At 56.6% G+C, this 25,233-nt stretch overlaps 1 protein-coding gene and 1 non-coding gene across 5 annotated transcripts; both read right to left on the bottom strand.

Moving 5' to 3' along the window:
- Positions 1-559: 559 nt before the first annotated feature.
- Positions 560-20,623, bottom strand: TANGO2 (transport and golgi organization 2 homolog). Of its 4 annotated transcripts, none has more exons than XM_008142596.3 (9): positions 20,604-20,623; positions 12,531-12,627; positions 11,887-11,975; positions 9,517-9,636; positions 8,545-8,659; positions 7,885-7,955; positions 5,078-5,231; positions 3,606-3,710; positions 560-1,690 (listed from the first exon to the last, which is right to left on the bottom strand). In XM_008142596.3, exons 2-9 carry the CDS (start codon positions 12,584-12,586, stop codon positions 1,570-1,572), a joined length of 831 nt encoding a protein of 276 aa, XP_008140818.1. In that variant the 5' UTR covers positions 12,587-12,627; positions 20,604-20,623; the 3' UTR covers positions 560-1,569. The 4 variants fall into 4 exon arrangements, with proteins under 4 accessions (XP_008140818.1, XP_054568809.1, XP_054568807.1 ...); XM_054712834.1 differs by lacking the exon at positions 20,604-20,623 and adding an exon at positions 19,784-19,803; XM_054712832.1 differs by lacking the exon at positions 20,604-20,623 and adding an exon at positions 13,996-14,125.
- On the bottom strand, positions 15,375-15,450 carry MIR185 (microRNA mir-185). Its single transcript, NR_129142.2, has one exon. It is a non-coding gene; the product is annotated as a microRNA mir-185 (primary transcript).
- Positions 20,624-25,233: the final 4,610 nt, after the last annotated feature.

Genomic DNA, 25,233 nt, shown 5'->3' with positions numbered 1-25,233 from the left:
AGGTCCACACCCCATAAGCTCTCATTTCTCTGCGAAGGCCAAGTTGGGGGTCGGCTACGGAGGCAGGGGGAAGCCTGGGTCCTGGCATTGGACATGTGGGACCCCCTTATGCTTGGCCCCAGATGGGGGATAGAAACTCCTGAGTGCTTGCCCAAAACCCTGGTCCTGGGGTTGAGACAGACTCCATTCCCCTCTTACCTTGAAACCCACTCCACAGTCCACACCAAGTGCCGTTCTGACCACACTGCTCCCTCAGGGGGTCCTCAGGGGCTCCCCACTGAACCTGGATAAATCCCTGGCTCCTCGGCTTAGCTCAGGAGGCCCTGTCACTGGCACCTACTATATCCCATATACACAGGCTCTCTCGTACCCCGGCATCAGCCCAAGGACCTGCATAGTGCTCTCCTTACCGCGAGCAAAGGAGAAAGTGGAAAGAGCCCTGTACTAGCATCTACGCCGCAGGAGCTCCTGCAGGCCGGAGAGCAGCAGCCACCAACCCCTCGCATACAACAGCTCCATTTGGCCCCATCACACAAGTTAAGCACGTGGAATGCATGGACTCACCATAGCCTCAGAGTTTTATTGTCAACATCTCACATTCAAGTACAGATTCCTGTGAAGTTTGATTTGCCTAAGGAGGAGGGATGGGCCGGGGCTGGCTGTGTCCCCTCGCTGAGATGGGCCTGCCCAGAACCTACAACCAGTGGGCAGGCAGGGCCTGACAGGCTGCTGGGTGCCCAGCACACACAGGACTCCAGTCACAGGACAGTCCCATGCACACAGGGCCACTGGACTCACCAACCAGACTGTGCTTCTGTTATGAGAGAAGGTTTTCCTTGGTTCTTTCCCAGGACCCAGGACTCAAGACTCCAAGGACATGAGCACTTATGAGCTCAGTGCTAGGAAGGCTCTGCTGGACCTGAAAATGCCTGTTTGTCCTCCAAGAGCCGGTCTGGTTGTCAGGAACTGGACTATGTCCAGGAGAGAAGGGGACACTTCTAGACAAAGGTCTACTACTGTTGTTTTGATCAAAGCCAAAGACCCACTGGCCAGAAGTGAGGGTGGGTGTGAGAGGCACGCCTCTGACTGTCTGGCATAAGCACATGTGTGTGTATGCCTGGGAGCATGTGTGTGTTCCAGCATGTGTGCACACATCTATTGCTTTGCCTGTGACTGTGTGTGCCTGTGTGTGTGTGTGTGTGTGTGTGTGTGTGTGCCCCATGGGTGTACATGTGTGCCTGTACACCTGTAGGCATGTATGTAAGCATGTGCCTTGCGTGGGTGTCTCTATGCGTGGGGAGGGGGCAGGGCCAGGTGCATTCACACATGCACGGCACACCTGGACCTGCCCCTGACCTGGCTGTGGGACTCTTGCCACTCCCGCTGGCGTAAGGATGGACTTTGAGCTGGATACGGGGACACAGACAGATCACACACAAATCAGAGGGCCCTGGTCCTGAGGGATGTGGCCAAGTCACACACAGGCAGTGCATGTGCTGTGGAAGGTTCCCATCCGGTCCTCAAGGCAGGGCCTTACAGGAGCCCGCTGGCTGCACTCAGGGGTCGGTCTTAGCTCTGCAGCCTAAACTCGTGGGTCCTGGTCTCCCAGCGGGAAGGGTCTTTGTCTAGCATGCTGCGCTCTGTGAAGGTCACGTGCCCATCCACGTCCACGAGGATGACCGTGTTGGTTCTGAAAGAGAGCACAGGGCCCATATTCAGCCCGCTGCCCTCAGCCCCTGCCCGCCTGTCAGAGCCCCAACTGGGGTCAGATCTGAGGCAGAAGGGGCAAGTCCACCACACCTGGGGCCTGTGCTGGGCACTCAGCACGGCTAGAGGCAGGTCACAAATGAGCAGCAGCCTTGGGAAGTAGAGTGGCCCTCCGGGGTAGCTGGGCACTGAGCCTGGTGGGGCCTGGAGCTCCCTGGCTGACCCCCCAGGACGAAGCTTGATGACTCCTGTTGCCTCCACTCTGACACACCCCCAGCCTTCCCTGCCCACCCTCTGTGGTACAAGTTCCAACCAGCCACCACTCTCACCAGGGTGAGCCCTGGGCTCTCAGGCAATGGCCCAGCACAACTGTGGACATTCGGCCACACTCAGCTCTTCCAACTGGTCAACCTGTCAACTATTTGGGGACCAGGCCTCTTCACCTAGAAAACTCCTGTGTGCCCTCCTTCGCCCCGCCCCCCCACTACCCTGTTCCAAATGCTCTGGCCCTTCCCACAGTCAAGGTGGGACCCAGCAGCCAAGTGAAAGGGAGTAGACCTGGCATTCTGCCTCACATGCCAAGTACACATGAGCACATGGTTTAGCAAAAAAAAAAAATAATAATAATAAGCCTATGATGGAGGAGGGCTTGAGGGAACTATGCCCCTGCCAAGGAAAAAGCCGCCCAGCCAGAAAGAATGCCATTCAGGCGTGCAACCCTCCTGGGCCCTGGGAGCTTAAGTGCCAGGCATTCACACCATCCACTCCCCCAGCCAGAGGGCTTGAAACGGTCATTTCCTGGGGGACAGAAGACTCAGAGGGGCCTGCCACTCTCTCGGTAAGCTGGTCACCAGGACTTCACATGCCCATTTCCCTGCCTGACGCCCTCAGCATCAGCAGAGCCTCAGCCATGTCACCATAGCAAGGTTGGCACACATCCTCCTGGGAGGCAGCAATAACCCAACCTCTCCCACCTGCGGGGAAAGGAGGGGCTTGGCTCACTCAATCTCAAACCTGAATCCAAAAACCAGGTATACGTGTGACCTCACCCTGACATTAGTCAGTACTGGTCACGGCCTGAACGCCTCTTCCCTGAGTCCTTGGTAGCCATGGGCCCCCAAGGGCACGGCCCATCCACCACAGTCACTGCAGGTCCCCGGCCTGACACAAGGCTGGTGCCCCTGGGGCCTGATGCCAGCTGAGCCTCGGCAGATGTGGCTTGCCCATGAGGCTGTGCTCCACCTCCAGGCCAGGGAGCCAGGCACGTGGCAGCAGCACTCCTAACGCATCTGGCTGGACCCCAACCTACCCTCCTCTGTGCATCCCAGCCACCTCTAAGTGCAGCATGTGGGCTGCCCTCTGATGATGGAGCCACTCTGATGATGACTCCCAGCCTCACACCCAGGAGGGAGGAAGACAAGAAAGGAATTCAGATACCCATGCCAACAGCTTCTCCCTCCTGGACATTATCATCTTGCGGCTGAGACCTTTTCACCTTTCCTGGGATACGGCAACATCCCAGGCTGAGGTGACCGAATCCCGACCCTGGTCACGCAGAGAACATACAAGGCCCAGGGACACAGGCAAGTGAAGGGAAGAGCCAGACAGTGGGACCTCCAGGCTGACAGGGGTTTGCCCAATGCCATCTTGGCCCCCTTGTGGCTGTGTAAGAGGGTAGGGGGCAGCCTAGGACCCCCTCTTGGGAAGCAATGGCAGCCTCAGGGGCCTTGTGCCTGGTCTGCAGCACCCCTGGGAGCTGGCATCTGCTCACCCCACAGCCCCCCGAGCTGAAATGGCATCCATTTCTAGATCAGGCAGAGGCTCTGGGGTCCACAGAGCTCGGGGAAGGCCAGGTTCCCGGTGAGACAGGACCAGACGCACCCAGCAGCCCGCCGTACCTGGTGCCGTAGCCTGGGCAGCGCACGCACACAGCCGCATACTTGCTCAGAATGGGCTGCACGTACTCCCTGCCCTGGTCCTCGATGGCCGGGTCTGGCAACTGCCTGGAAGGACAAAGGTGGGGTCACCTCCCCCACCCCCACTGCCCGCCCGCAGCCTTGTAGTGCCTGAGGAGCTCGCCAGCCTTGGAAGGTCTATTTTGTGCACTTTTCTGCTCAAAGGCTCAAATCGTGGTCAAGACTTTCACTTGGGACTCCGTGGCTGGGCCTAGGCGACCAGACAGCGGTTACTGGGACAGCGCCCCCTGCCAGGGCCACCAGCAGCTTTCCCAGGACCCAGGACCCAGGACCCAGGACCCAGGACCCAGGACTCAAGACTCCGAGGACATGAGCACTTATGAGCTCAGTGCTAGGAAGGCTCTGCTGGACCTGAAAATGCCTGGGGTCTGTTGGGTCAGAGCTGTGCAGGGTCCTCTGCAGGGGGGCAGAAGCCACCCTGGGAGCAAGCGTGCCTCCTCCTCTCAGTGGGGCCTGGATCCGTGGGGGCGCTGCGGGCAGGGGCCAGGCTGAGAGATGCAGTCACCTGGCCACACATGCTCCTGCTTATGCCAAGAGGTGCCCTGTGGGCATCTCTCCACATGACAGGAGCCCACTCAAGCCCTGCAGCTTGCTGGCCACCACAGCTGTCAATAAAAGCAGCCAGGGCCTCTCATGGGCCAGCAGGGATGACAGGCAGGGACCAGGCCGGCCCAGGCAGGGCTTCCCGGAGGGGTCGGCTGTGCTGAGGCTGTGCCCTGGTTCATGGTTCAAAGAGGAGAGGGAGGGGGAGCCGGGGCAGAAAGGGGGCTGTCGGGGAGAGGAGCGAGAGGCAGGCTGTGGGCGGCTCTTCTAAGAGGCCATGGGCATCTGGGCAGGACACTGGCCAGGCCTGAGTGGGGTAGAGGAGGGATGTGCGGGCTGTGTTGCTGCGTGGGAGGAAGGTAGCGTGGCCAGCACCTTGACACACACCCCTTCCCCCACTGGGATGGCTGAAATACGCCACTCCATGCAGAGACCTCTGAAGTGCCTCAGGGAAGTTGGGCCGGAGACAGCTTCTCCCCAGGTAATATCTGGGTGGGCCTCTACGCCACAGCTCCTGGGGGCAAACAGAGGGGAGCCTCCAGCTCCTGTGAGCACCACCCAAGCCCACATCAAGCTCTGAGAGCACCGAGCTTCCCAGCACCCTAGCCCACGACTGCCCCGTCTCCCATCCTCAAAGGCCCCCGTCGGAAACCTTAGCTGTCCACAGGGACAGGTGGGAGGGGGCAGAGGACAGCGTGTCAGCATGTCCGTCAGGTTCTCCTTCAGCTGAGGAGCTGGCCCCAGTCACCTCCACGGGCCTCACAGGGCAGCAGAGACTGCCTGCCTCTCTGCCCCAGGGCCGGAGTGATGGGGAGACACTCTGCTCACCCCAGCAGGACCCACCCACTCACGCCTCCTCGTTGTTGAGCACGTCCAGAAGCTGGGCCACGAGGACATCCTTGGGGAGTGCCTGGCTCCGCTCCACAGCCTCCAGGAAGAGCCGCTTCCCAAAGCACAGCTTCCTCCAAGGCGTATCCAGTAGCGCATTGCTCAGCCCATAGGTCCCTGCAGGGAAGGGGTCAGTCCACCAGTGCAAAGGCCCCACTGTCTGAAATTAGGGTAAGCTCCCGCCCACCTACCCAGCACCAGGCAAGGTGCCAGGATACAGCTGGGGGGCACTGAGGCCAGGCCACCCCACATGCCAGCATCTTCTCTATGGGTATTCCCAACCATCTGCATGGCAAGAGGTGGAAAACTCAGCATGGTAGGGCACCAAGAGGAGACTGCAAGGTACAGAGGCCAAATGGCCTTGACAACAAGGAATGAACAACCTGAAATCCAACTGGGCAAAGGAAAGGGGGAAGCCACCTCCCCATCTCACTCTCATCCCTCCCTGAGCTAGGAAAAGGCTTCAATGTGTGGGTCCACCTGAGCAGGTCAAGGGTGGGAAAATCACAACCAGAGGCCAGGAGGGTGACTGCCCCAAATCGGTCCTGGCTTAGATCAGCAGGTAGAGAACCCACCACATCACGACAGCTCCCCCTCGTGGGCACGGGCAGGGCCTCCTCTACATGCTGGCAGGGACCCTGGCTGGGGGAGCCTTAAGGTCTTGACACAAGTTTCTCAGAACAAGTTCTCGGTGGTTAATAGAAGGCATCACACACACGCACACACACATGCACACACACACTCACACACAAACACACACACACACAGAGAGAGAGAGAGAGAGAGAGAGAGAGAGAGAGAGAGAGAGAGAGAGAGAGAGGCATGGCCTTGAGGTGGAGAGGCTACAGCAGGTAGCAGGGGTAGTGGAGCTCAGAGTCATGCATCCTGAAAGAGACACACTGAGGACGGGGAGTCACCACCCTCTCCAGCTACCAGACTTTCCAGGCAAGATCTTGACTAAGTATGGCCTGACTTACCTAGGCCATGTTCAGCAACTTCCAAGGAAGACAGCCCTGGCTTTGCCAGGCCCCCATAGCCACGCCACCAGCCAAGAGTACCACTTGCGCTTTATCTATCAGGAGTGACGGGAAAGGCCACTCATCAGTGGTACTGGGCATCTGGGCAGCCACATGCAGAGAAGGGAGTGGAACCCCTACCTCACACCATATACAAAAATCAATTCAAAATGTCCCAAAGACCTAAATGTAAAAGCTAAAACTCTTAGAAGAAAATATAGGGGAAAAGCTACACAACCTTAGATTAGGCAATGATTTCTTAGCTATGATACCAAAAGCGCGCACACACACACACACACAGAAAAGAAAAAATATAAAATGGACATCATCAATTTACAATAATGCACTTTAAAACTTTCTTGATCAACAAGAAAGTAAAAAGAAAACTCACAGAAGGGTAGACCATTTTTGTAAATTATGTATCTGATAAGGGACTAGAAGCTACAATATATAATGAACTTCAACTTAATAATAAAAATACAAACAATCCAATTCAAGATCTGAATAGACATTTCTTCAAAGAAGATATAAAAACGACTATCAAGCACACGAAAAGCTGCTCAATATCATTAGCCAAGAGGAACATGCAACTCAAAACCACAATGAGACACCACTTCACACCCACTAGGATGGCTGTAATAATAATAAAAAAAAAAACCCACACAAATAGACAATGACAACTTTTGGCGAGGATGCGAAGAACCTGGAACTTCATAGACTGGTGGGAATGTAAAATGGTGTAGCTGCTTTGGAAAACAGTTAGCAGTTTCTCAAAAGATTAAACAGTTACTTTATGATCCAGCAATTCCACTCCTAAGTATATACCCAAGAGAAATGGAAAACATGTGTCCACACAAAAACTTGCAACAAATGTTCCTAGCTGCATTATCCACAATAGCCAAAAGGTAAAAAAACAAAACAAAAAACCCAAATGTCCATCAAGGGATGAAGAGAGAAACAAAATGTAGGATATACATGCAATGGAATATAACTCAGCCATAAAAAGGAATTAAACCTAATTCATGCTACAACATGGATGAATCCTGAAAGCATGCTAAGTGAGAACAGGAAAAGCCACAGAGACAGGAAGTGGTTGCCAGGGGCTGGGGAAGAGGAGGAAGGGAGCAACTACTAATGGGTATGGTTTCTTTTTGAGGTGATGAAAACGTTGAATAGCAGTGATACTGACAGCTGCACAACTTTGTGAACATATGAAAATCCACTAAATGGTACACTTAAATGGGGGAACTGTGACATGTGGGTTATATCTCAATGAAACTGTTATTAAAAAGACAGTGACATGGACCAGGCGAGGGCAGGCTCGGGGATGAAACAATAGGATGTAGGTGAAAAGAATTTCCTCCAACCAACAATTCAGCAAAAAAAACAAGCATCTCTAGTCACAGAGTCGCTAGCACTGAGAACTGAGGGCAGCACGGAGACGGTTTCCAGATGCTTCCACAAAGGCCTCTGGGCCAATGCGTAGAATTTGGGGGTGGGAGGGGGTGGCACTCTCTGTCCTTTTGTGCCAGCCTTTTAGTTTCCCGTTTTCCCAGGGCAGTCCCAGGCTCAGCGCTGGGGGGAGGCGGCCTAAGCTGAAGGCAGCCTGTCATGTAGGCCATAAGGTACACAAACAGCCAAAAAGCAGTCCCAGGAGAGAAATATGACCGGGACCTGGTCTCTGAAAGGTACAGAGGTGTCCCCACAGGAGCAGCGTCCACCCTGTCACCACCCACCAGAGCAGGCAGGCTCACCTGGCGCCAGGACAATGGGTTCGGGTTGGCCCTGGTTTCCGTAGTAGCAGAAGACATCTCCCTTCTCTGTGCTGTGAACAGGAGGGCGGAGAGGGTCGTACAGGGGCCACGGATCGTGCAGACCCCTCGCTGCCTGGCAATCTCCACAGCCCTATCCCCAGGGGGTCCCAGAGTGCTGCAGGACCACTGCCAGCTGTGCTTGCACCTTCCTTCTCCAGCCTGGGGCACCTCTGCCTCCCAGAGAGCAGTGCACGTGAGGCATGGTCCCAACACAGGGGGCTCCCCAGCCATAGGCATGGGGAGAGGACAGGGGCCGAGGGGCGGGTGTCGGCCGGGGGCATGCCCTGTACTAGGAGAGCCCTGCAGTCATGCTCCAGTTCCCCGGTGGCAGGAGCCAACAGCCCTCACACCGTCACAGGAAGCCCCTCTGCGAAGCTCTGCTTCCCAAGTCCCCACGGCAGTGGGTCTGGGAGGGGCTCAGCCCTCAGGACGCTCACCAAGCCGACTCCGAGAGGCTGCCACAGATGCCACCATGGCACCCGAGCTGAGCAGCGGGGCAGGCACCCTACTCCCTGCTGAGTCCGGTCCCAGTCCTGTGGGGGCACCCAGTGGGCTGCCACCACCCTCCCCCCACTCCCCACCCTCCCGCAGCAGACTCACCTCAGGTCGGCTGCTAAGAGGTTGAAGCCGTTGTACAGGTGACCCTCGGTGGAGACCTTCTTCAAGTAGGAAAAACTGTCCATGTCTGTGGTCAGAAAGTGGGTCACCAGTTCACCTGTGAGCAGGGAACAGACGTGGCTGAGGCAGCAGGCTTAGCCCCCTCCCTGGGGGAGAAGGACGGCCCCGCGTGGGCTGGCTACACCTCACCGACCCCACAGCCAAGGAGGTCGACGTAGAGGACTCTGCTTTTATTGGTTAAAAAAAAAGTTTTCCTGCCCTAGCCGGTTTGGCTCAGTGGATAGAGCGTCGGCCTGCGGACTGAAAGGTCCCGGGTTCGATTCCGGTCAAGGGCATGTACCTTGGTTGCGGGCACATCCCCAGTGGGAGGTGTGCAGGAGGCAGCTGATCGATGTTTCTCTCTCATCCATGTTTCTGACTCTCTATCCCTCTCCCTTCCTCTCTGTAAAAATTCAATGGAATATATTTTTTTTTAAAAAGTGAACATTTGTGGTATGGAAAATAAATCCTTATAAAAAAAAAAAAGTTTTCCTCCATTATGCCCCCATATGGAAGTCCAGCATGAGGGGGAAAGTCTTTGGTAGGGACAACGTGTGTCCCTGCAACTATCCTCCCACGGGCATCTGCTCTGCAAACATTGAACAGGTGGGGACAATGACACACAGCCAGAGTGACACATGGCCTGGGGACAAGTCTGAAGCACATTCCCCGGGAGACGTGAAAGGTCAGTGTCATGGGTGTCATGTGGGCCAGACTAAGGGTGGTGCCCACAGGGACTGCCAGCCAGCGGGTTACAGGACCCAGGAAACATGCCCTCTTCCCCGTTCTAGCTCCTCCTCCTGTCTCTGCACATGCCCAAGGAAGCCCCCACCCCAAGGCCCACCCCCCCAGGCCAGCCCCTGCTCCCCTAAGCTAGCCCCCAGCCCCCCACCCCTGCCCCCCGCCCCATGGTACCTCGGCCCCTGGCATCTGGGTCCTGCCGCGGCTGCAGGTAGTTGGTGAGCGCTGCCAGCTTCCCGCGAGTGCTGATGCCCAGCCATGTGCCTCCTTCCTTGCCTTCCTCCATGTCGAGCCCTGGACAGACGCCAGCATCACCACCAGCAGTACCCACCCCCTCCCTGCGTCCTGGCAGTCGAACCTCATCCCACAGCCCTGGAACAGGGGATGTGACTCCACAGGGCGGGGCAGCAGGACACTGGAAAGACGCCCTCCCCATGCTCCACCCCGCAGGCCAACTGATGCCAACAGCATCCTGGAGCTCGGGTTGGCCCTGGGCCGGGAGCAGAGCCCCAGCTCCATCACGGAACCTCATCCTGCATCCGGGGCAAGGGTGGCTGGCTGTCCTCCTCTGGCAGAAAGCGCAGGACGCTCACAGTGAGAGCTTCATGGGGAGCCCGGTGCACATCCAGGCCTGCAGCGCACCCACCCACCCGGTGCACATCCAGGCCTGCAGCGCACCCACCCACCCGGTGCACATCCAGGCCTGCAGCGCACCCACCCACCCGGTGCACATCCAGGCCTGCAGCGCACCTACCCACCGCCTGTGCCGTTGACTTTGCTGTGTTTGCCCCTAAGCTGCGTGCAGCGGCCCCTGGGCCCACCCAGCACTGTGCTGCAGCTAGGGCACCCTTCCACTGGGCAGGGGCTCCTTATCAGCACGCCAGGGGCCTCCTCCAAATCACTACAAAGGATGAACAATTTGGAGTGGCTGCAGCTTCCCAGCCAGGACTGGCACTGATTCAGGCGCAGGGTGCTGGCCCAGGTACCGGGGTAGGATGGAGCCCAGCTGGCCAGGATGGCCCAGGCAGTCTAAGCTTTCATCCAAACCTCATCTACAGAAATCCTGGAGAGGTGCCTCCTGCCCCTCTACCCCAAGGCAACAGCCCCTCACCCCATTCATCCCGACAAGCCCCCCTCAACACACACACACACACACACACACACACACACACACACACACACACACACCAGCCTCCCTGTGTGCAGCAGCAACACACACAGCCTGCCCTATCCCATAGCCCCCTTCTGTTCTATCCTAGCCCAAGATGGCCGGGACCCAGCCTCTCCTCCCTCTTGCACTCAGTCATCCTGAGTCCCCACTCACAGCCTCTCGGCAGCTTTCCCCACCACCTCCGAGACCTCCTGCCCAGGACAGCACCCTGCCCCGGTCCCCCCCACTCCTGTCCTCCTGTCACACCGCACCAGGACAGTCTAGCAGTGCTTCCCTCGCACCACTGCCCAACCCTCGTCTGCACAGGAAGCTCCACAGCTGAGCTTTCAGACGCTGCAGGCGGAGCAGAGCACACGCTGCCTCCCTGGGCCCGCGAGGCCACCTGCCCAGCACACTGGGCACCCTGTCAACTCTGCCAGGCTCCCTTGTGCTTGCCTGGCACCTGGCTCCCAGGCAGAGGGACTCCCGGCCTAGCCAACGCCTGTCTGCGTGCCCTCCAAGTAAACCCCTGCCCACCCCATGGGCGGGAACTGCTCCCTGTCCGAGTGGCTCCGGGAGGCTGTCGGCTGCGTGGGCAGGGGACCTGGCTGTCACCTTCATTTCTCCTCCACAGGAACCCCTCATGAGGCTCCCACCCAAAGGTGCCCCAACCAAACCTCTGCTCCCCAAATTCAGACCAGCTCTCACTGGAACAAGGGTGCTTGTATGTAAACAGAAACGTGTGCAGAGATAAGCACATGTGTGTGCGCACACATACACACACACGTGCGCACACACACACACAACTATGATGCTGCACAGAGTGACAGAGGGTGGACTTGGACCTCATACCAACACAACTGCATGTCCACAGGGAACATGTGGATCCAAATAAAACCAACTGATCCTTCCAGCTACTTCTTCTGGGGATCCGCAACACAGGAAGCCACGGGGACAGTGCGGGGTGGACAATTCCGGGGCTGGTCAGCCCAACCCTGTCCCGGGACCGAGACTTTGGAGCCGACCCCATTAGACCCACGAGTGTCCACTTATTCATTCCGAATTTACACAGGGAAGCAGCACCATAACTGCTAGAACCGTCGGGGGCTGGCGCTTCCTGCCACGCTGTGGCCACCCACCACGAGTGAAGACTCACAATGCCCTGACCGGTTTGGTTTGGCTCAGTGGATAGAGTTTCAGCCTGCGGACTGAAAGGTCCCAGGTTCGATTCCGGTCAAGGGCATGTACCTTGGTTGCAGGCACATACCCAGTAGGGAGTGTGCAGGAGGCGGCTGATCAATGTTTCTCTCTCATCGACGTTTCTAACTCTCTCTCCCTCTCCCTTCCTCTCTGTAAAAAATCAATAAAATATATTTTTTTAAAAAAAGACTCACCACTGAGGATCTCGTTGTTGCTGCCCCAGAAGTCTGCCACCTTGGACGGTCGGTGGTAGAACTCGTCCCTGTTGGATGCCAGGATGAGCCTGAAGAAGAAAGCACGACTGAAACTCTCAGGTCAAAAGAGAGAAGCCGCACTTTCCTCTCTCTCGTAAACAAAGAAAATTTGCCTCAGTAACAACATGGGCAAGTCCCAAAGAGAACAGGAACCCGCACCCTGACTACATGACCCAGACCTCTTCCGGCAACACGGACCAGCCAGTGCAAGTGGGGCTCCCGCACCCCAATTCTGCTGCCCCCTGGTCCTCTGTCAGCCCACGGGGATGTGCCGCTGCCTGGACCCACTTCACTCCTCCGTCCTGCCCACACAGTCAACTTTAGAGGCTGAGTCTTAGTATATTTGTACAATTTGTACATCGACTCAGGGTCCTTACGGCCGAGAGGTGTTCCCTCCAGCACCCATGCTGAGGGACCACTGTCTGAGAGGCACTGCCGGGCCTGGGGGCTCGTCCCAGGGCCGCCCTCTCCCCTCCTGGGCAGCAGCAGCATGCCTCTCCTGCTTGGGTCACCTGCATGGGTCCTGTGGACTGTGGGGCACCCGAGGCTGAGCGGATGATGGCAGACTCAGCGTGAGGGGTTACCTGTACGCATTTTTGGAAACAGGGCGAGGATCGAACTTAAAGAAGATGATGCACATGGGTCCCTGAGGGTGGCTTTGCTCACACAGGGTTACACAGTCTGTGGGAAAAGGGGGAAAAAAAATGATTTGAGTAACCAGCAGATAACAGAACCACACCGTCCCAAACCTGCAATGGTCATTGAACAGAACCAGCTCTTACTGCCCCTGGCCTTCCCTAGACATGCCAGTCATGTGCCCAACGGCATGACGCTCACCAGCACTGCACAGCCGTCTCCCTGCCAGCACCCCATGGGCAGGTGGACGGGCAGCAGGGGCTACAGCCACGGAGTACAGAAGAGACAAGGGGGGCCAAGGCCCCAGGCTGTCACCACGAACACAACCTCAGCTGAGAGCCACTCTGAGGCAGCCTAGCTCCTGGGACCTCCTTGCGGACAATGCCAGGGTGTTCCCACCACTCCACTCACTTCTGCTCACTGGTCTGGCTGGGGTGGGAGGTGGGAGCGGGGCGGGGGGGCGGACAGGAGGGAAGGACTGACTCCACTACTATCTCCACTGGTTCCCACAAGCCCTGGAGGGACCCCCAGGACTTGACCCCCGTTCCTCCTGGCCCCTTCAGGCGTGGGCAAAGGCGAGGGCCTCAGGGGAGCTACCTTTGCCCTCAGTAAAGCCTGTAGCTGTGCAGGTGAGGTGTCGCCATGGTGACTAGCAGAAGTGCAAGGTCATAGCAGTGGTTCTCAACCTTTCTAATGCTGCGACCTTTTAATGCAGTTCCTCATGTTGTGGTGACCCCAACCATAAAATTATTTTTGTTGCTACTTCATAACTGTAATTTTGCTACTGCTAATGAATCATAATGTAAATATCTGTGTTTTCCGATCCCACAGGTTGAGAAGCGCTAGCAGGGTCGCCTAAGACCATCGGAAAACACAGATATTTACATTACGATTCATAACAGTAGCAAAATTACAGTTATGAAGTAGCAACAAAAATAATTTTATGGCCAAAACCGGTTTGGCTCAGTGGATAGAGCGTCGGCCTGTGGACTCAAGGGTCCCAGGTTTGATTCCGGTCAAGGGCATGTACCTTGGTTGCGGGCACATCCCCGGTGGGGGGTGTGCAGGAGGCAGCTGATCGATGTTTCTAACTCTTTATCCCTCTCTCTTCCTCTCTGTAAAAAATCAATAAAATATATTTTAAAAAAAATAATAATAATTTTATGGTTGGAGGTCACCACAACATGAGGAACTGTATTAAAGGGTCGCGGCATTAGAAAGGTTGAGAACCACTGTGCTAGGGGATGTACAGCCATAGGAGATGGGCTGCTGGCCACCAGCCTGAGCTGACAGGAGCGGGCTGGGTTCCCACCCGTGGGCGCCCTGACCATCCCAATATTTGTGGGCAGCCTGATGGAACCAACATTCTTGGTAAAAACTCAAAATGCTTGAGAGAATGTGAAAACATCTTACCAGCAGCCAAGAGCTAGCTGGTCATGTAGAACTTAGCCAACATCTTGGAGAACGGAGGAATCCAGAGATGGGAAAAACAGAGCTTGGGGCATGCCTGCCCTGGGGCACTGACTCATCTGGGCAAACCTGGCTCTGGTGACCCTGGGAGTGAGGGACAGAAGACAAAACCCAGGACTGCCTCAAGACGGACCTCGTAGGAAAACCCCCCCCCCCAAGGGAAGCTGGAACCCTGAGGAGCAATGTTCAGAGGGCGAGGGTGGGCTATATCCACAGCCGCCGGGGGCGACGGGGGCGGCCTACAAGGGAGGAAGTCCTTGAGACGCTCCGAGAGCGGAGCCAGGGCCACACCAGGGGTCCAGGAACCCTCAAGCCAAGACCTGGTTTGAGGAGTCCCACACTGGCAGCGCCCCTGGGCACCTAGCAAACCAAAGTTCTCATCTTCACCCCAGACCTCCAACAAGTCTCCCAAATAATTTCTAGGACAAAGCAGTACACAGTCAGAAAGAACCGCATAACAGAGCCAAGCACCAAGCACAAGAACCAGCAAAAGGAGATCCCCCCCACGCCTCGTCAGCTAACCACACCCTGACTGCAGCAAAAAGGGAGCTTGGGAATATCCACAGAGAAAAAGGGGTTCACAAAGCACCAGATAGAACTTTCCCAAGTGGGAGGCATAGATGACCGTGAACTACAACTCAGCAATGGACTGAACAGCAGGTTAGACACAGCTTATGATATGAGTCAGCAGAATCATCCAGAACATAGTGCAGGGAGACAGGAAGCATGCTGGGCCTCCCAGGACCCCAGGTGTCCCGCCCACCAGGTACAGCTGACAGGGTTCCCAGCATTGCCACTGGATCATGGTCCCACACAGAAGACACAAGTCTCCTCACCCCAGAGGAGCTGGTCTCTCTCAGGCATAAGAATGCCCCCAAGCAAGGCCGGCTGCTGGTGTCTGTGGCACCCAGGCTGCCACAGTCAGTGGTAGGAGCCCTGCCAGTCCATCCCTGCTGAAATCCCACGGGCCCAGAGCCCCACGGGGACAAAGGGCTATTCTGAAGGCTGTTTCACTAAGGATGTGCCACTCCGGACTGTCAGAGGAGGAGGCCATCATGTCTGCCTGGACCTACCGTGTCCCTCCCTGAGCGGCACGCCTGGCCACTAGGTGAGGCCACTGATGCTCACAGGCCATATAGAGACTCGGCCGCAGGACCCCGCTGTCCTAGCTGGCCCAAGTGAGTGGCAGGTCAGCCTCCAGATGGAGCAGGGAGGGTTCTGTGGTCTAAGGAAAGGCCCACCCATGGGTCTCCAGGCAGCCTTGTGCCAGAGGTGTGGGCACAGAGCGCAGGGCTGCAGCCTCGACGAAAACGCAGTCATTGGGAGGGAAGGACCAGAGGAAAGCCAGCCCCTGGGGAGGGGACCATCAGGAACTGCCTTTCTCTCCAATCCCTCGCCCCCCCCACTCAGCCAGGCCCGCGGCCCACAGGCCCCTCCCCTTCCTTGCTCCACTTCCCACCTGCAGCTGGGGCGGATCCACATGTGTAGAGCAGGGCTAGCGCTTCCCCCGTGCACCGGGGGTCCCTGGGGACACCTCTGAAGTGGGAAGCAAAAGGAAATCACCCTCTTCAAACTAAAGCCAAGAGCTTCCCATCCTGTCCGAGTGCAAGTCTTCCCAGCTCACAGCTCGGCGAATCTGGCTTTGCCCTGGTCTCACCACCTGGTAATCCGGAAGCACAGGAAGGATGGGGTCGCAGATTTGGCGCTGGTGCTGGCTACAAAGCACAGAAGCTTTCTAGGCACTCACAGCCCATCTGCTGATAGCGCTTTTGCGAGTTCTCCTGGCCTGCCGCGTCCTGCTGCTCACTCCCTGCCTCTGAATCACCCCCTTCCAGCTGGCGCCTCCTTCCTCCTCTCCTGCCTCAAGGAGGACCCACAGGGCCGTTCCCAACAGCCACGTGGAGCCAGGTAAGCTGCCTCTGGCAGAAGGCTCAGGCTCTTCAACGCGTCAAGCTTCAAACCTGACTCGGTGTGGCGTCTCACAAGAGCACAGTGAGAAAATGACAGGCAGGCAGGCCTTGGCCAAGTCAGGTCAGAGTAATATGGCAAGGGATGCAGCGATGACTGCAGTGGCTCAGGCGAGGGCCACGGGGAACATAACCGGGCGCCGCGATGGACTGGTCCACAGCCCGCTGACCAATAGTGAGGATCTACTTCCCTGCTCCCGCCCCCCCTACCCCCAGCACCTAGCACAGACAGGTGGGTGAAAGGCAAGGTGAGCCATCAACCTCATGGAGGCCACTGGGAGAGGAGGCGAGAGGGGCCGAAGGGCCACCGACAGGGCCTCGTTGTCACTGCCAGCCCGGATGGAGAAGGACCCAGCAGGGGGACCGGCAGACCCCAGCACCGCTGGGGGTGGTCCAGTCCCTACCTGGCTGCCCGCCTCACCATGCGGGGCGGCTAACAGCGTAACGCACTGACTGCTGCCACCCACCCGGTGCCTACCAGCACCACCTCCTGCAGCGTTTGCACCAAGGGCCTCTCCCTTCCCCTTCCTCCCAGCACGCCTGTCCTCTCACACCCGAGGCAGGCTCACTGGCCCAGCCTCTCGGTACCCAAGCCCCAGGCTCCATACCTCCTGCTGGCACAGCCAGCAGCTCCTGGGGGCCAGCGGGGTCTGTGGTTGTGGTTCCCACTCCCGGGTCGCCCGGGAACACACTCTCATCTGGAAAATGGCCAACTATGCCCAGCCAGCAAAAGCCCCATCTCCGGTCAGCTGCGTGCTTTCACATCTCTCTCAGCCAAGTATGACGTACAGGGTTTTCTCACAGGTGGGATTTCATTGCCCATCTTCCCCATGACTGGCTGTGCGGGAGACTGGGCAGGCGCAGACCCAGCCCTGGCTCACATTGCCTCAAAACAGGGACCACGCACTGCTGGGCTGCTGCGACTTCTGCACAACAACAAGCTGACACCGAAGTCACACCAGGTGTGGACGGGGCCAGAGGGGTGAAGGGGACCTGCTCCCTGATGGGGATCACTTCCCTTTAGCAACTAAAAAGGCAAACAGGGCATCTGGTCGGTGGGGAGATACTAGGTCAGAATGTAGCAATGAATGGTAGGGACGAATGCTGGTGAATGACGAGGTATTTTTGCCACAACACAGAGCCAAGGGGGCGAGACACTCAGGAAAGTGAATCTCCCGGGTCACATCAAATCAGCATAAAAAATAAAATAAAATCAGGCCCTAGCCAGTTTGGCTCAGTGGATAGAGTGTTGGCCTGTGGACTGAAGGGTCCCTCCTGGGTTTTATTCCAATCAAGGGCACATGCCCGGGTTGCAGGCTTGAGCCCCAGTAGGGGGCGTGCAGGAGGCAGCTGATCAATGATTCTCTCTCATCATTGTGTTTATCTCTCTCTCTCCCTCTCCCTTCCTCTCTGAGATCAATAAAAATATTTTTAAAAATCAGTGTCCTGCTCTAGCTGGTTTTGCCCAGTGGATACAGCGTCAGTCTGCGGACTGAGGGGTCCCGGGTTGGATTCCAGCCAAGAGCACATGCCCAGGTTGTGGGCTCGGTCCCCAGTGGGGGGCATGCAGGAGGCAGTCCATCGGTGACTCTCTCTCATCATTGATGTTTCTATCTCTCTATCCCTCTCCCTTCCTCTCTGAAGTCAATAAAAAATATATTTTTTAAAAAATCAGTGTCCTACCCAGCTGCACATGCTAAGGCTCTGGACAGAGGTTAACTGGTCCCTGGAGTCAGGTCCAATTTCATTACGCCGAGCACTTTACACACTTGGGAATACATTTTTAAGTCTAGCCAGCCTGTCTATCTAGTCTTGAGGAGCCGTGCAGAGGATGGGATCGCTCAGGCTTCACACATGATGGCTGCAGAGCCAGGCACCTCCTCCCCGCCCTGTAACAGCTCCCAGGGGCAGAGCTGGAAAGCACAGGCTGGCTGCTCTTTTCACATGCACATGCCTCCTGAAGTCCTCCTAGCGGTTGCCAGCAGAAGAGGTAAACACACATGGGAACACAGTGTCGCTGTTCCCAGGCCTTGGCTCAGAAAGCCCTGACGTCTGGAAATATTCTAAGCAGCCGGCCCGCTGCAATGCTCCACCCTCCTCACCACTCAGGGACGGAGGACTCCTCGATCTACACTTTTGTCGTTTTGCCTGTGAAGTGGCGTTTCACCGTGACAAATGTTCTACAGTGATACGCTCTCCTAAGAGATTTGAGATGTTTTAGGAGCACTGATTCAGCCTCACGCCACGTGTCACTGTCCCCTCACGGTTCAAAGAGCAGCACAAAGGAGGGACAAAGGTGAGCACTGAGGAATGCTCCAGTCGTGAGGTGGCCCCTGCACCTCGGCCTCTCCTGCGGGAACACTCGCTTCCCCACAAGCCAGCCAGGCCTCACAGTGGCCCCTGTGGCCTTCATGGTTAACACAGGAGGAAGGGGCCACCTTCCCCACCAACCCTTCAAAAGAGGACGAAAGCAAGCACTTAGAGTTGGCATGGTCCTGAAGACCCCAATAGATGAACCCACGTAGAAGCCGTCACCAGGAGATGGGGTTCGGTTTTTTACTTTCAAGTGTGCACATATTATTTTGCAACCTAAAAAGAAAGTTGAGCCCTGCTCAGTGGTTGAGTATCAATCTATGAACCAGGAGGTCACGGTTTGATTCCCGGTCAAGGGCACATGCCCGGGTTGGAGGCTCGATCCCCAGTGTGGGGCATGCAGGAGGCAGCCGATCAATGATTCTCTTTCATCATGGATGTTTCTATCTCTCTCTCCCTCTCCCTTCCTCTCTGAAATCAATAAAAAATATATTTAAATAAATAAATAAGTAGAAAGTTGATAGAGAAAGGAAAAAGCTGCATTGGTAATATGAAAGGGCAGCTCAGTAGTTCTGGGGTGACCTATTTTCATAGAACCCATCACCAAACTCCATGGTCCAGACCAACAAACGCCAGGCTCTGCAGTGCTGTCCTCACGTGCCGAACGAAATGTTGGCAAAGGATGGACTCTGTTCTCAAACTGGAGTATCAGTGTCAACGTAGCCCCACTTCTAGAAGCCTCCCAGTTTCCCTGCCCCGGGGCTGTTTCTCTCCAGACAGGCTCTGGGGTCCCCTCATCTCTTCACAGAGGTCCTCAGCGGCACCACCTGCAGTGCCCTCGGAGAGCCTGCCCTTTCTTACAGAGGCCAGGTCCGAGAACACGGCACGCGGCTGCACCCATGGGCAAACAACCAAAATGATAGTCATCAAATGGCTGGGCCGCCGAACAGAGGGGCTGGCCTATTGCCTTCGTTCAGGGAAGGACTATCATCACCACACGCTGGAGCAGGCAGTGGCCTGGTTTGAAGGTCCTGCAGTCTGTGGACACACATGAGAACATGAAGCTGCAGGACTGGGGTAAATAGTCAGGGCCCTGAGGGTGGGAGCCCCAGAGCAAACCACCCTGTCCCACGGGAACGCTGGGATCCTGGAGAAGAGGGCTGGAGGGGGACACAGGCTCTGCTGTGTCCACCTGCCTACACAACGCAGCCATCCTCTCCAGTTGTCACCTGACAGGTCACGTGATGCGGGAAGGCTCCTGGGAGAGAGACCCAGAAGGAGCAGCGGCACTAGGAGCCAGCCCCGACTCCATGTGACCTTGGGAACACCATTTGCCTCTCAGCCTGAGTTTTCTTCATTGTGGTCAATGAACACTTGCCCCCAAAGGTTGCCCAGAGGACCATCAACCAAGTGTGAGAAAGCACTTTCAAAGCACTACCAGCTGGAGACACCTCTTACAGCTGCCACCACATCACATCTGCCTCACAGAAGAGGGTGCCGAGCCCAAGCAGCAGCAGCAAAACAGTGGTCAGCAGGTCTGGAGCAGGACAAGCCAGGCCTGTACCCAGCATGTGATATATCCGCTGGAGGATGAGAGCCCAAGGCTCCGGGACCTGTCCAAGGGCAGAAGGTTCCCTCTAGCTGTGGCCCAGAAGGCAGCCAGGAAGCATGGAAGGTGCTAGGGTGGGGAAAGGGATCTCAAACGCTAGCAAAGGGGCCAGGCCTCGCCCTGGGTGCAGCTCTACCCGGCTCCCACCCCTGATGACCTGGGGGAGGGTCTGACCACCAGAGCCACCCCAGGAAGGCCTTGTCCAGGCGAAAGGATAACCCAGCATTTGCTGCCTACTCAGACATGCATCAGCTGTCACCCCGCTGGCCCCGCAGCGGGACGCAAGGAGGCAGCAGCGTGACTCAGGGCTCCGTAGCTGACCGACACCGTGACCACGCAACTCCCAGCACGGACAGTCTCTCTTCCCTGCAGCGAGACCAGCCCTGCCTGCCAGCAGGCCCCGCATCCCATCCTGGCGGGGATCCCTAGAGAAACGCCTTTCAGTTACGCGCGGGGCCCTCCGTCAGCCGGGGTTGGTTTGGTCTCCCCGGATCTGCCCGCTTGATTTCCACTCCACGCCTCAGGAAGGGGACACTGAAGCAGGGCAGGGAGGTACGACCCCGCCCCTCTGCACCCGCGCATCCAGAGCCCAGCGCCCGGAGCCCAGGCCCGCCCCGCGGGGAGCTGAGTCCGCCAGCCCAGGCAGCCAGCCGCACACTCACCGCCTCCGCCGCTGCCGACTTCCGGGTGCCGCGCCCGCGCGCCGCCGCCACCGCCCAGGTCCCGCCTCTGACACCATTTGCGCGCTCGCCATTGGGTTGTCTGGTGAGGGGCGGGGCAGTGCGCTACACCCTGGGGTACGGTTGGCTATCTGCGCTGTCGCTCCGGGACTGCAGCCTCCCGGCGCCCCGCCCCCAGAGCTGCGCCAAGCCTCAGGTCTGCGCGGTGTCTGGGGATCTGTGATCTCCACGGCCTCCCAGCCTTCTACGCATCCCGGTCCTGGGGACGCCCGCGGGAGTTCGCAGCTGCTTGCAGCCGCCCCCGAGCTCATGCCCGCGAGGACCCGTGGGGCCGCGACCTGACCTCCAGAAGCTTATGGGCTACCTATCCACCCGAAGGCTCGGTGGAAGCACTACAGGGATGCTCACTTCCGGACCCGCCCCTCAGGCTGGGTCCTTGGCGTCCTCTTCCCCACCCCCACCCCCAGGTCCATCCATTGTGGGCCCTGGACCTGGCCATCCTCTCCACTGCAATCCTGATACCCTGACATCCCTGCCATGTTCAGGACAGACCCTGGACTGGGCATCCCAGTCCCACCCAGCCACCATAGCCTAAGAGCCCACCCTGGAGGCTGTTCTGCAGTTCCAGGCCCCAAGGATGAAGGGCTAGCCCAGCCTGATCTGTACTAGGTGAGCCAGTGAGCAAAAGGCCAGGAAAGGGCACTGAATGGGGCCTTCCCAACTGGACAAAAGCAGTCACTGGGCTCCCTAGCCCCACTGCCTGGGGCACCTGAGTGTAAGGAAAGTGGAGAGTCAGAGGCCTAGGGCAGCTTGCTCCAAAGTGGGCACTCGCACTTGGCAAACTATGACAAGAATGGCACTTATACTAAGAATAATAACAATGTGCTAAACACTCTAAACCTAGTGTTTCAGTACACAGCTTTCATTCATCCCATTTTACAGATGCAGACACCAGGACTCAGAGCAGTTACGTCGCTTGTTTGAAGTTTAAAAAAGGTGGTAAGTGGCAGTGGCTAGATCAGCTCCACAGCCCAGCATTAAAGATCTAGGCACCTTGATCCTGACTCAGCACTGATGCCCTGTGGAAAACTGGAACTCAGAGAGGGCAAGGGTCTGGCTGATAATCAGCAAAGGCAACGGACAAAGCCAAACCTACATGGCATCCCCTAAGATCCATTGCACCCCACTCTTTTGCCATCTCATTTATGTTCCTCCTGGAACCCTGCAAAAGCCCTTGGCAGACATGGGAACTGAGGACTTCAGATGCCCAAGGACATAGTCTTCCTTCCTGTTCTGTTACCACTGACTCCAGTTTGGATGGCATTTGGTGTTAGGGAGCAGGCAAGACCAATGAGATGGGTCAAGGTGGACATCTGAGCCCTGAAGTCTCAGGGCTGCAAAGGGGCTCACTACCACCCCACTTCTAATTACATCATCCCTGGACAGGAAGCTCACTACCTTATGTGGCCATGCGTTTGGTGTCTGAACATCTGCAACTGCTGGAAAGCTCTTCCTGACATCTATCTGAGACCTTTCCCTCCCTGTAGTTTTCCTCATGTGCCCCCGGGATGTCATTCAGAGCTGGCCAGTGCCTGAGAAGAGAGAGTGGGAGATAGAGCGGAGACTTGGTACTCAGCCCTGTGGCAGTGAATGAGTGGTGGAGTCCATCTCTCCTGCTCTCTGACTTTCTGACCCCCACCTGCAGTTTGGGTCATGGTGGGCCCACTACTGGACAGTGGCCAAGTCCTCTTGGAACTGTTGGTGCCCACCCTGATCCTCTGTATGTGCTGGTGATCTAGTTCAGGGGCAGATGGGTCTTTGCAACCCTGTCAAGAATTAAGGGGGAGCCAAAACCGGTTTGGCTCAGTGGATAGAGTATCAGCCTGCGGACTGAAAGGTCCCAGGTTCGATTCCCATCAAGGGCATGTACCTTGGTTTCGGGCACATCCCCGGTGGGGGGTGTGCAGGAGGCAGCTGATCGATGTTTCTCTCTCATCGATGTTTCTAACTCTCTATCCCTCTCCCTTCCTCTCTGTAAAAAAATCAATAAAATATATATATATTTTTTAAAAAAGAATTAAGGGGGAGAGAGGTGACTGCTTGGGCTGATTTAGGTGAGTAATCTCAGCAGAAGTCTGTCCAGCCCCTTTTGCCACCATGAGCAAGTGTGTAGGGAAGAGGTGATGCTGGACCACAAAGGTCATTGTAAGAAGAGGGGATCCAGAAGGATCAGGGCCCAAGGCCCTTGGTGAGATCTAGAGTGAATGTTGGACTAATTAAATCCACTCCTAAATGCCCCAGCCTATGTGGCAACTAGGCCAGAATGTCACTGATTATGTGGCTCCGTGGGAAAAGAGCTATCTTGCTAAACAAGGCCTTTGTGTTCCAGAGAGGGACACTTCATTCTGCCTGCCCAGAGCTTTGAGCAACATCCTTGTGCCAGGATGCCAAATGGCTGTCCCCCTGATAAGGGTTAGCTAGCCAGCTTAATTAGGCAGACAGGAAGGGGGGGGAGGGTGTCCAGGGAGGGTGGAGGCACTTCTGGCCTGAGCAATTAAAACAGCCATAAGGGAGATCAAAAGCAACCCTGACCTGAACAGATAAGATGAATACGTGAAGGGCACCACGTGGGCTTTGAGCTTTGAGACTAATACTATATAGCAGAATGACCAATGAGGAAAGTAGGGGGGCCCTAAATTAAGGAAAGGTCCAATTAGAAAGGGTCAGGTTCAGACAACTACAGCCTTTATAAACCCGGAGACAAAGAGACTCAGTAGATAGAGATCTTAGATTTTTGGATTTATATTTTTCCCATTAGAGAGAGAGAGAGAGAGAGAGGAGAGAGCAGGCTTTTCCCATTTGGGGGCCCCTCCCCAGGGGGACCCCTTTGGGGACACTCCTGCCCAGCTTGTATATGCTTCCAATAAACTTGTACGTTTTTATTAAAGAAGCCTTTTTGTCCGCAGGTTTATTCTTCACACGTTGTAGGGCAAGGACTCATGGGAGAGGAATCTGCACCTGAACCCCACATTTCACCCTTAAGTGCCAACTCCTGTTGATTGGTGGTGGCTGCCTGGCTCTGAAAGGCTGCTGGGATCAATTTGCCTTATACAGGCCGAAACCGGTTTGGCTCAGTGGATAGAGCGTCGGCCTGCGGACTCAGGGGTCCCAGGTTCGATTCCCGTCAAGGGCATGTACCTTGGCTGCAGGCACATCCCCACTAGGGGGTGTGCAAGAGGCAGCAGATCGATGTTTCTCTCTCATCTATGTTTCTAACTCTCTATCCCTCTCTCTTCCTCTCTGTAAAAAATCAATAAAATATCTATTAAAAATTTTTGCCTTATATGCCAAGGCACATGGGGACCCAATGGTGGTACCAGGGGTGAGTTCTAACCTCAGGTCATTTCCCTGTCTTTGTTCTGACTAAGAAACTATTGGGTGAACACTCTGGCCTCTGCCATGGGTGGATAAGACACGGTCTGGTCCCTCCATTAGCGGTGCTGCGGGCAGTATAGCTCCCTGGGTGGCCATGGGAAATATGGTGAGCTGAGGATCTACCTGGTCATCATCTCCAGGTGCAACCAGGACAGGAAAGGCTTAGAACCAAGAACGAGTTTTCTGAAACAATCCCCACTGGGCAGCCTCCCCACTGGTGCCTCCCCCACCACAGAGTTAACTGGAGTTGGCCTAGGGCTATAGTCCCATTCATGGTCACATGTGCGCCCTGTGTCACTGCAGGGACCCAGTGGCTGCTCTCCACCTGGCAGGGAAATACAACCTTTACTAAACTCAACCCAGGTGGCAGAACCCCATAGTGTTCCTCTGTGAACCCAGGGAGGGGTGGAGGAAGTGGGACACCAGGAAAGGGGAGTCATAAAGGCACAAATTCCTCTGTGGCAGTGGGATGAGGGATGTGATGAAGGGTAGTCCTGAGGAGCGCCGTAAGGTGGGCTGAGCCCAATGTGTCTGAAGACTCAGGCCTGATAGTAGAAGAAAACCCCTTGCTCAGCGAGGGGGTCCCCTCCTGCCCTGGAAACCCTGCAGGACATCACCCAGGACAGCCTCTCCTAAGCCTGCTCCCTGCCTTTGCTGTGGGAACCCTGGAGAGATGAAGGCGGGGGGAGCCCCAGGGCCCAGGGATCAGACGGACTGAGTTTGAGGCCCGGTGGCCTATAGCAAGTGAGAACTTTTCTGAGTCTGTTTCCCAACCTGCAAACGGGGATGGCAGCAGAACTCTCCCCCGCGGGGTGTGTGAGGACCACAATTCGATGTGGACAGGAGAAGCGCTTGGCAAACAGCAGGTGCTAGTGAAGAATACCTACGAAGTGGGGGTGGTGATGGGGACAACGCGGCCGGAATCCGGGGAGGGGGCGTTAGTCCTTCCAGCTCCTGCTCGGGGCCGGACGGTCCGGGGACGCCCTCGAAGGAGGGAGGGAGGGAACGGCCTCGCGGCCCCGACCGCCACCGCAGCCGCGGTCCCGGCAGGTGCCGGGCCTTCGCCGCTCTACAAGGGGACCGGTCTCGGTCGGGACGGACATTAAGATGGCCCAATGGCAAGCTGGCGTCTTCCCGAGCCTGGCCAATCGACGCCGGTTGCTGGGCCGCGCCGGGC

Source organism: Eptesicus fuscus, chromosome 23, assembly GCF_027574615.1.
Source record: "Eptesicus fuscus isolate TK198812 chromosome 23, DD_ASM_mEF_20220401, whole genome shotgun sequence".
Classification (NCBI taxonomy): domain Eukaryota; kingdom Metazoa; phylum Chordata; class Mammalia; order Chiroptera; family Vespertilionidae; genus Eptesicus; species Eptesicus fuscus.
The sequence above is the reverse complement of the archived record's forward strand: the minus strand, read 5'-3'. Positions and strand labels throughout refer to the sequence as shown.